Source organism: Epinephelus moara, chromosome 16 (assembly GCF_006386435.1).
Source record: "Epinephelus moara isolate mb chromosome 16, YSFRI_EMoa_1.0, whole genome shotgun sequence".
Lineage (NCBI taxonomy): Eukaryota > Metazoa > Chordata > Actinopteri > Perciformes > Serranidae > Epinephelus > Epinephelus moara.
The window spans coordinates 43,807,859-43,819,515 of NC_065521.1; the positions used below are offsets into that span (position 1 = coordinate 43,807,859).

General features: G+C 39.7%; 1 protein-coding gene across 1 annotated transcript in view; it reads right to left on the bottom strand.

Moving 5' to 3' along the window:
• Positions 1–11,167, bottom strand: part of LOC126402226 (cryptochrome-1-like) — a 47,228-nt gene extending 36,061 nt beyond the window's left edge. Inside the window, exons 1-2 of the mRNA XM_050064008.1 lie at positions 11,019–11,167; positions 4,006–4,169 (exon numbers count right to left, since the gene is read on the bottom strand). Coding sequence (XP_049919965.1) covers positions 4,006–4,163 — 158 coding nt within the window. The 5' untranslated portion in view covers positions 4,164–4,169; positions 11,019–11,167. The remainder of the gene's footprint in view (positions 1–4,005; positions 4,170–11,018) is intronic.
• Between the last annotated feature and the right edge of the window lie 490 nt (positions 11,168–11,657).

Genomic DNA, 11,657 nt, shown 5'->3' on the forward strand with positions numbered 1-11,657 from the left:
TGAGATACATGTAAAAATGTAAGAATTTAGTCACACGGATTTGTTTTTTTCATTGATATAAAAATTAATATAAAACACAGGCACATAGAAGGACATGAAATGATGGCAAATCTGGATAGCCCAGATTGTCCTGAAAAAAAACAACAAGATATAGCATGTGTATGTAGCCTTATAATGACTGTGATATGAGCTTAAAAGTAAAGGCAGTAAAAATACCCCAAAACGCCTAGGGCCCATAGGGTTAAGGAAGTTTAACATCTCAACCCTCCTGTCATTCCTGTGAGTGGAATGAGATACATTCAGGTTTTGCCAGTCCAGTTCAGTGTACGGGCCTAATGGCAACCTCCGAGGCTGAAAATGAAGCCAAGGCAAAAGTGCCAAAAGCTGCAGTTCCTCTAATGGCCACTTGAGGCTGACTCCAAGAGTGTGTCAATCCCCACAGACCCCCATGTTAAAATGTCCAACTTTGCAGCAGATATAAACATGTTAACAGCCTGGTGCAAAACACTTCTGTCTTAAATACACTTTCAGCAACAGGTAGTGAAACATTAACTCCTAACCCTCTGACTGCAGTTTTTAGAGTAGTTTAGATCGAGAAAGAGCTTTCTCACCTCCATAAAAATGCGATCGCACCTGCATTACAGCTGTGATGCCGCAGATGCACGCTGTCTTATATCATTTAATTGGAAGAGATGGAGCCCCCTACCTATATTAAGTGGAACCGGGAGGTGATGCTACCATTAAATTTGGACAAAGTAAGGTACTTAGTACATGGTTCAGAGGAGAAATACAACAAAACAAAACAAAACCTGGTCATCATTTATTAACCATGTCAAAAACCTGTCTCTGGCATAAGTTATTTTGGTATTGTCTTGTCTACAGGACAAGGAAAACACATGTGACTCTGACTCTATGTGTCAATTAACTGCAGTTAATAATTTCAACATATATTTAGTCCAAAACTGCATTGATGTCTTCAGAAACGTCCATTTGGACCTGATAACATTGAGCGTCACCAGTTTCTACTTTCGCATTGTGTTGGTGATGCCGACGACCCGTCACTTCTGACACTTATAAAGGCCAGGTGACATGCTATTGGTTAGCTGCATGAGGTCTGCATTTCAACATTAAGACAAGCTGCCAAAAAAATAAAAAAGTGAATCTGCTTCACTGATGACCTATAAATTATGTTTTGGAATCTGTGAGAGGCAGACAGGCATGTGCGTCACTGATGTGCGTTTCTTCCTGGATGCCATCGCCAATCCATTTTTAGTGTAACGATCTGCTGGACGTCATGAGGTCACTGACTTCAGTATTGACTATTCCTGCACTGAGACTACAAATAGCACCTCAGACCAAAAATGGGCCAGCGAGCAATTACTGCAGAAATGATATCGACTCTTCTCCCCTGCAGGGAAGATATGACGGTTTACAAACAGACTCGGCACTCACGTGAACTGACACGCAGTCCCTCAACACGGGGCCGAGCTTAATCTTATAAGACACACACACAGACTATTTACACTCCATTTCTCCCAGCTGACTGTATACCTATTCTAATAACCTACTTCTAAGGCCCCCTGGAGTATGTTTCTTTTAGAGGAGCCAGACTCCTGCTGCAGCCTATTCATCCAGTCACCGAGTCCTAAGTATACCTGCTGACCTGACCTCTATAATGGGGATTATGTGACCTGGTACTGAAACAAAAGGGCACCCTGTGGCTGTGAAGCAGGCTGAGCAGGTGCAGCCAGGTCAAGGCTCTTAACCCTTGTTTATTTTGTCTAAATCCACTTAAATTAAGGGGTGTTTTTTTAAAAACAACCTTTTGCCATCGGTGGTGCCTTCAAAACCACAACTAACAGACAAAAGAAATTCTTAATAATGGATTTCTTTAATCAAAATTATGATTCATGTAGGAGCAGAAGACAAGTCTGAAAAAGATATAAAAGTCTGACAGAGTATGAGCAGAGGACACAACAGATACAACACAGAAAGATTCAAAAGCAGAGAAATGCTGACATCATGTTGTGTGTTGAAGCACTGCAGCTCCGTGCTTCCTATTTCCCCCGTCCCTCCTCTCAGCGAGTCAACTCCTCATTATGTGTGAGTCACCGCTTCCAGCAGCTCCTCTGTGACTGACTGTCGTCATTGTTGTGCAAAAGCAATAAAATATGTGACAGTCACCTTCCTAATTTGACAAACCATATCAGGGGTCACCAACCTTTGTGAGACTGAGAGCTACCTGAAGAGTAAAAAGTTATATGGAGGGCTACTTATTTGATATAATCTTGCCTAGTATTAAAGATTAACATCATATTATGCATGCATACTCTTTTCATGACGGCCCACCAGCAGATGGAGACATGAAATACAATACTTTTCAGTGTGTGTAATATTCATTCATTGAGCAAATCAAGAAAAAGCATGTTGGCCGATTCCTTTAGTTCATTTTAAAGCCAATATTGGTCGATACCAGTGACGAGCCAATATTATTCTGCATCCCTATTTAAAAAAAAAAAAGAATCAAGACATTTCCCTCATAATTTAGCAATACATTTGTTTTTAATTTATAACCGACACTAGTTACATGGTTCGTACTTCTTGCGAACTGAATCCAATTGATCTTATTTCCATTTCTAACTTTCTTTTTACTGCATTGTGTATGGCAGTCGCAATCTTTCTTGTGCTGAAAACCAACAATAATGGACACAAAAATCCTCCTGCTAATTTCACCAAGTCTATCGCTAGCTCTCCCTGTTGCAAAGTTGCGTTTCCTGGGATGGTGAGGGCAAGACCTGCCTTATTCTCCCTCTGATTCCTAGTACTGGTTACTCTCCCTATGAATGGCTAGTACTCATTGCCTTCGTTGTTTGGGTTGGTTAGGTTTCGGCGAGAGGAGTGAGATTGGTCAGAGATAGGGTAAGAATATCAGGGAAAGCCAATCATTGGCAGAGTAAGGGAGAGCAGGGTGGGTCATGCCCTAACCCTAACCCACCACCAATTTAATGAACACTGTAGGAAGGAGCCCAAGATCTGAGATTTCCGTTGCCAATGACGGCTTCTTTGTAATTGTTGTGCATATAGCAATAAAGAACTTGGAACTTCAAACTATGAATAGTTTAAAACAATCAAGTAATATACATGAAAAATAGCAAAGATTTAAGGAAAGCACAAATACATTTTTTTTTCTCCGCTTTCCTACCTTCTTAAACATCTCGTGATCCCTGAGGTTTACGTTGTGACCCGCAGGTTGGGAACCATGAATTTGAAAAAAGGAAATGCATAACATGGTTCTGTGAAACGACTCTACGAAAGGTGCTTCCAGACAGTAGGTCTGATTCATGAAACGTGGGCTGAATGAATTTGTGTGTAAACTGTTCACAGAAGAAAATTTCCGTGCATTTCCGCATCCATCAATATGTTAGTAGCGCCGATCTTTTCGTAGTTACTAACAAAATCTAGTCCTGCTTCTGACTGCTCGTAGTGGATGGTTCTTGCAACAGGACACAGAGTTAACAATTGCCTTCTTTACCTGTCCCTGTCACACCACTACTAACAAAGGAAAATAAAATGTTTCCTCAACTCCACTTCACCCAAAATAACTTCAGTCTCAGTGTTGGAAAAGTTTGCCTTTGTCTCTTTCTTCGTTTGCTCCATGCTCACAGGTCGACACCTATCCGTAGTAATTATTACCTCCAGATATAGTGATTACCGGCTATTCTTAGATGGGGATGTATGCTAATAGCTGACTAGTGGGAGCACTGTCAATTTCCAACTGATTGCCATTCCTGAACAGACACACGTGCCTATGATCAAACCAGTGTTTCTCTCTGGGTTCATGAATCCGGTGTAGGTTTTTAGTACCAAGGTTTTTTTATGTGCAAATCTACTCACAGATTTACAAACCTTTCCTGTATGAGACCCAGTGAGTGGTTTGTAGTCTCTAAACAACTAGTGCACAAAAATCTTAAACTGGACAATGAAAAAAGAAGGAAATCATCTTACCTCCACCTGTTGACTCCGACATTGGACGAGCCTGCAAACCAAGGGTCCAGGAAGTAAACACAGCGCACTGTGCCTGCTCCTCTGACTGCCTCCTGTAGTGCTGGGTTGTCATGGAGACGGAGGCCCTTACGGAACCAGTGGATGGAATTTGGGGCCATTTTAATCTGAGAGAAGAAAGTGACGGAGGGGAAGAGAAGGAGAATCAGTGAGTTTGCTGAAGCAAACAGTGAAGAGCTGAAAACGACTGAATGGTGCTTCTTTTATGTAGCTGAATGAAGACAACAGCTCCGCATGTGGGGAACAGAACGTGACGCCGTCGGCTCCTTTTTACCGTCCACTCAGTACCAAAACTCAATGTCTCCCAACAGGAGAGATAACTGAAGCATCCAAGTTGTAGCAGTTGCCAACAGCGTGGGACGTGGCAAGAATAGAACAATACGAACAGGAACACCAACACGATGCTACAGCCAAAGAGTTTTTATGCTTTCTACTGTAGGCAGAGACATATTTAGGCGTTTGGAGCTTGTTGAAATGAAACCAACTGTAAACTAAAATTCAACTTTCAGTGTGCCAACACAGGCAGCCAAAGGTAAGATCACAGAATAAAAAGATGTCATTTCAAAAGCCTGATGATATTTGAATATAAAAATAGGGATGCACAGATTGTCATATTCTGTGCCGACACTGTTGTTTTTAATGCTTATTTTGTTTTGGTTGTTGTTTGTACCCCCTTTTGCTCCAGGGAAACAAAGAAATACAAAAATAACTGTTTTAAAGTTATTTAGCCTATATTACGCTACCTTTGAATGAGCACAAATTCAATCATACAAATTTATGAAACAAACTTTAATATAAGCTTCTTTCATATGAAAAAGTCTTTGAAAAAAACTGCTTTAACAGTCCTTCTACCTTATTCAATATGCAACAACAATTCCCTTTCTAATATCCATTTTATGTCATACTGTGAAAACATCAACAAATTCCTCCTTCAAACAACTATATTTATTCAAGTTTCTTGCCTTAAACTACATTTTACAGGATTATGACAGAATTATATGATAATTTGCCTTCGTCCAGTACACACTTTTACTGAATGGATCTCGAACGCATCATAATATCACTCAATACAACCTCCGTCAGCAGTTAGTTCTGGCCACCGGCTGCTAACAGCTAACGTCAACTAACTCTCCTCCTGCCTAAGTAAACATAGATTTGGTGTTAACAATGTAGCGCTATGAAAGGAAAAAATAAAGGTGCATTGACAGTGAGATTGCAGCATCCTCTCATCCCAAAGACGTCCCGGTAAAATCTCTGTTCATCCCAAATAGGGTTTCTATGGTATGAGATTTTCAAGGTACGATAACTGTCTCAGAAATGTTGTGGTGTCACGGAAACACGGTTTTATATAATTTATATTATTATCACTTAGAATGAGCCTTAAAGGAATGAAAATGGAAGGGATATTTTTATTATTATAACTAAAACTTGAAACCAGTTTGTTAATGGCAGTTTGTGGAAAAAGTCTCCCTTTTGAAAATAACTTAAATAAAAAGGAGATTCGTCGTCCAGTTTCATATTTTTCCATAAGCAAATGTACACAGTATGACAGCAGTCAACTTCTATATCATGATGTACCTTAAAACCAGTATATCGCTGCAACCCTAACCCCGAACGTGTTTTTGTCCCCAGGACGACGAAAAGCCATTCGTTTGGAGCCCTGCTTTTTAGCCTGCGCTTAATTGACCTATGGCTAAGCCCCGCCCTCAAACGCGATGAGCCAATCACAGTATGTATAGCCATTCCCATACACTGGGACATTCTCTGCCTGGACGTCCATTGAAATGCATTACAGAAAGTCACTTTTGTTCGGTTTTATGAGCTTTTTCAGAGATTTGAAGTTTAAAAATGGTCAAACGGTGTGCATGGGGTACATGCAACTCTGACACAAGGTATCCTGAGAGGCTGGGCGACCAGGTGTATTTTTTACACTTTAAACCACATCTCAACCGAGAAAAGTGTCTCCTTTGGATAAAGTTGTGTGGTAACGTTAGACCACAACATCAACTCAACGTGAATAAGATTAACAATGATGTCTACATCTGTTCTAAGGTAAGTCAACATTGTGTTTGAGGCAACATATTGTCACTTTGCTGGAAAGAAATATAAAGTTATCTTTAACATCTCTAGCTAACGTTAGCTAAAGTTAGCCTAACGTTAGCTCCTAGCTGCGTTGTTCATCATGTCACCTTGTTTGCTGGGAGTTCATTAGCCTATTTTGTTCTAGTTTTGTACTTTGGTGATCGTACATCATTGTTAGCTGTTGTCCAAAGGGCTCTAGTTAAGCTAACGTTAACTTCTGGAGCTTAGCTTCATTAACTTATCTGTAATGGCAGAGATAACAAAGGTTGGCAAACGTTATGCTGAATGATTCAGTGTAAATACTGTAGCACCAAACTAACGGAGAGACACTCTTGGTAAAGATGGTAAAAAGGCCGTTATCCTTTTCTCATATTCTGAGCCAAAAACCTTAACTTCAGTGGCACTTTAACTTGTTGTCTTTGATGGCGATGGCAACGAGATGCGGTTCACAAGCGTACACTGTGACCTGTAAATTTTGGCTTGTAATTTAAGCTTTTCATCGACCTTCTCAACAATAAAATGATGAATATATCCCTCCAATGCGTAGTTTAGGCCCTTTTGGTTACTTCTCAATGACATCTGATAGTTATGTCCCCAAAAATCATCAATTGCCTCCTCAATGACATCTGATAGTTATGTCCCCAAAAATCATCAATTGCCTCCTGTGAAATGCCGTGTACTGAGACACCTGCCATAGCGCCGGTCACTGAATGTTGATAGTTTGTCAGAGTGGAGGGGGGCGTGGCTTAGCCATAGGTCAGTTGATGTGGCACAACAGAAAAACATCGTCCACTGTCATCAGTGAACGTCATCTTATTCGTCGATGGGCTGATGTCAGTCAACAAGGAGAATATCGGCTGATACTGATACTGATAAGGTATAAGGTCGATAAATCAGTGCATCCCTATATAAAAATAATCTGTTATACAACGATCAATTGATTAGTTGAGAGACAGACAATTATTCACCAACCACCTTATCAATCAATCAATTAGGAGTGATTCTTGTATCATGATATAAATTATATATAAAGTACTTCATGATATCGATTTATTTGGTCATGTAGTAACTTTTCCGGTCAAGTGGCACAAATATCCTATCAATACTGACTTAAAACAGTGCTGTTTATTCAACAGCAGAATCGTCCAAATTTTACGTACAGATTTGTAATATTCTATGACAATTTCTTTGTACTTGAATGACTCCTATTTGCAGTCATGTACATGTTAGATTCAAGAGATGAGAGACATGCATGTATCTGCTGCTGGTGCTGCAGTGTCTCTGTGGCTGAACACACACAGTGAACACTTCCTGTCTTTCTATTATGTTCTTTAAAGGCTACAACCCATAAAATACTGATAATAAGACTAACACGTCACCTGCCAGGAACATTTTCATGATGATGATTATGATTATGAGGGATGACATCTGATGGTGTACTTCTTGTCCAAGCTGTGTATGTATAGAACAAGCAGCCTGTGTGATACAAAGCCACTGGATTACCGCATAAACCAGGCTGCAGTCAAGTAGGGACAAAGCCTGAACATCAGGCAGATACTGAGGCTTTAACACAGTAAGGTCGAAATACTCTTCCAGCCTGTGTGACAGGTGACACTTGGGGATTTAGCTGCTGAAAACAGAGCAACTTTTACTGCCATCTGAGGCCTAACGGGTGTTACTTTTAAATCCAGGTGTATCTTAGGAAAGCCTGCTCACTCTGTGACCGGATAAACCTCATGTCTCACTGCTAATATCGTTGCTTGTGGGTTTTTTAGCCTAACAAATGTCATTATTACATTTTTGTCTATAGGTGGATGTTGTAGAGTCGTTAACGTGGAGCTCAGTGGCTGGCAGATTAACTGAACACAACGTCCCTGGCAGGGGTCCAGGCCATGACTACTTTAAATGGTTAATTAGCTGGGTGTAAAGCTAACGTTTGGCGTAGCAGCGGATTCATTTACTGTATCTACTGTATCTACCGTACAGGAGGTCTTGACTTACTGAGACCTTGTTGGCCGGCACGCTTCATTCAAACTGAGATTCAACAGAAACTAATATTCAAAACTGAATTCAAGGCAATGCCATTGCTCTTTTTCTCACAGAAAATAGCAGTTGCTGTTGTGGATCACTGACTTGCTACCAAGCTCAAATTCATTCATCACCATTCACTCATCTATATGCCATCTCTGCTGGCAACTGTGCAGTTTCGCTTAAAATAGGCCAAACCTGTTGCTGACAATATGCCACAAAACTTTATTAATAAGCATAAAGTTCTGCAGTTTCTCTCTAAAGTGTCCCCTGTGGCTGTCGCTGCGGGCCACCTGTCATTACGTGCAGCATTTACCTTTTGATGAACCTGGCACACACTGTAATCATTTGTCACAAGCAGAGATATTACTCATCACATTCTCCGCCACAGATTTTTTTTACAGTGCAAAATGTGTCAGTTTCTCTGGCACAGTGACACCCAGCAGTCTCTGTGAGGCAATAAAACATACGTCACCAGTGTTGGGAACACTCATGTCTCATCTGCAATTCACAAAGAAACATCTCCAAATCACAAAATACCCTCGTCAATAAAACTGCACCCCAACACACCTTTATATAAATGAAAATATTTGACATGGGATGGAGAGGAGACGGGGGGTGGATGTGACACCAGCTGAGTGCATGAATGGATGTAAATGGGTTTTAATAAATTGACTTGAGCCTGGCAAGTATTACTTTGTTATTAGGAGGACTATGAAAAAGTATTGACAATTCACAATTAATCAGATTACTGATAAAACAAATTAATGATATATTTTATTCACCTTAATTAAAATAAGGGAATAGTTCGAAAGCTCATTCACTGTCACCTTCAATAAATGTTTGACATATGTATTAAATGAAATCCAGAAATGCTGGTTAGACTGGTCTTAATGCAACATGAATTAACATTGTAGTGGTTGTTTGTATAGGTATATGTATACAGACACAAACATGAATTTATTAGGGCCCGACCGGTATGGATTTTTTGGGGCTGATGCCGATTCCGATATTATGGAATAAAAAAATCCGATAACCGATATATCGGACGATTACATTTTTACGTTTTTCAATTTAAAACCCCCCCGAAATACCTGCTTTTGATGACTTAAATATAGTTCAAACACTCGTTACAAAGATATAAATTGAAGGAAGAATATTTTACTATTTTCAAATACTTTTATTATCAGAAATTGTGTGAAACAAGCAGCCTGACCTGAAGGTTTGAATCTGTAAACATCTGCAACAGTAGAAACAGAGGTCCCAAAAAGAGCGGGGACAACAGTAATATATTGTTGCATTCAGTGTTGGTCCAGTTCATGTTCACACTGACTTTTTGCAAACAAACCAAGAGCAGTAAACATGAAGTTAAACAGACTGACGGGTAATTCTTTGATTGGGCAGTCATGGCAACTGTCATCCTGCATCATTAAAACTCTCGTGGGGAAATCAGATGGTCTCAGTCTGGTTGCTGTTGGGTTTAACCAAAACACCCAAACCCAACAGCAGCTTTAATCGAACACACGTATGTGGGACTTCAAAGATCACAATAATTTTACCTAGATATCAATATTACCACAATAATTTAACATAATATTGATTTACTGCCCAGCTCTATGGTCAAGTCACAAAATTTGCCAAAAGCAGAGAGGCAGACGGGGGGTCAGTTTAGGTGACAGGTCATGTAACACAATCTAAGCTCAGAGAGGGTCTGATAACAGCATGAAAATTAAAATGTAAAAGATATCACAATGCTGAAGTTTAGAGTCTTGCAATCCATTTAACGTTTAAATGAAGCCTGTAGCTTAAAGCGTGCAGAGGGAGCAGCATTTTTCAAGAGGAGTAGGAGCAAATTCTCTCCGTACAATACATGACATTATACCAAAATAAATGCCCATTATCTTTAAATTTATAATTGCTAGAAAAAAACAAATAAGGAAAGCACACACGTCCTAAAGAGCTGAACATTTTTATATTTGAATGGTTTCTGTAGGCTAGTTTAAAGTTTGCAGGAGTAGCATTTTAAAAGTGGAGTAAGTTTAAGAGGTTTGCATTAAGTTTCATATTTCTGAAAGCATACATGTTAAAAACAATTTAATGAAAGCACACGTGTCCTAAAGAGCTGAATATTTTTTATATGTGAGTGGTTTCTGTTGCTGAAAGCATTTTAAAAGTGGAGGAGGTTTAAGATGAGTTAAAGAGTCTCTCCATAAAGCTACATTACACTGTTTTAGGAAGAAAATAATAGCTTATTTTATAAAGTATAATAATGAGCTTAACATTTTGATATTTGAGTGTTTTCTGTGATTAACAGTCTGCAGAATAGGTCGAAGGAAAAAGAATAATTAAAATTTTAAAAACTAATTACTCAGGTCACTGTCAACATGAGCACCCTCTGTAAAAAGCATCTCACAAATATCATTTTAAAATCAGTAACACATCAGTACACTTCAGCTTCTACTGCAGTTATATTTTAAATATCTTATATTATGTTGCTAATTTCTAAGTGTCCCAGTGATGGCTCCTTCAGTATGACTTCTACATTTAGAAATTGGGTCACATCGTCTGTTCTCAATGGGGGCACACATTGCACCCACCTCATACACATACACACAATAAATATCATATTATAGTGCAAATTAAGTGATGCTGAACATGTTGGGGTGAAATTAAGGAGTTTAAAGTATACTTGACATTCAAGTCTGTGGGAAGGAAACAACATCAGTGTTGACCAAAACGGGGTCACCAGAGCAATCCTTATGTAAGCGGTGGCGCTGTTTATTAAAGTACAGCCGGTTCTTCCTTAAAACTAACCCTTATAAAGCGGCCAAAAACATCCGTCTTACCTTGTACTGGCTCCCCGGAGGTTGTATTTTATGTCAAACCCAAAGAAAGAAGCATTTCCTCCCTGTGTTTTGAAGAACGGGAGGGTGGTGTGTGTCCGGTAGGTGACTGTCTCCGTTTACCTGCTGCTCTCTGCTGCTGCACTACTTTGTTTCATAAGAGTTTGGCTCACTGCGCATGCTCCATCTACTGAGCCCACTGTCCCGCTGCTTTCACGGCACAACAGTTTAAAAATAACCGGGTGCTCATTTATTGACAGTGCCTACGCTTTTAAAGCAGTTATTGACGAAATCACTTGACAATAACAACAAAGACAACAACGTAACTACGTGTAAGAGTATTGTTGGGGTAAAACATGGTGAAAACATCCATTTTGTGTGAACTGTCTCGTTTTGTGTAAAGAAATACTGCATTTCGTGTGCTAGTGGGCAGACATTTTCGCCGTTACAGTGATATGAGATCAGACGGGTTAAGAAAAGATCATACAGAAGCTCAAATTGTTGTATTTTCCGGCCGGAGAATCTACACGAACCGTAATATAACGTTAAAATGTCCGACTTTTATTATTTCCCACCGCACTAGAATGCAGCACTAGACTTCTCAAACGTGGACGACGACGTGCTTCGAATCCAGCGATCCTA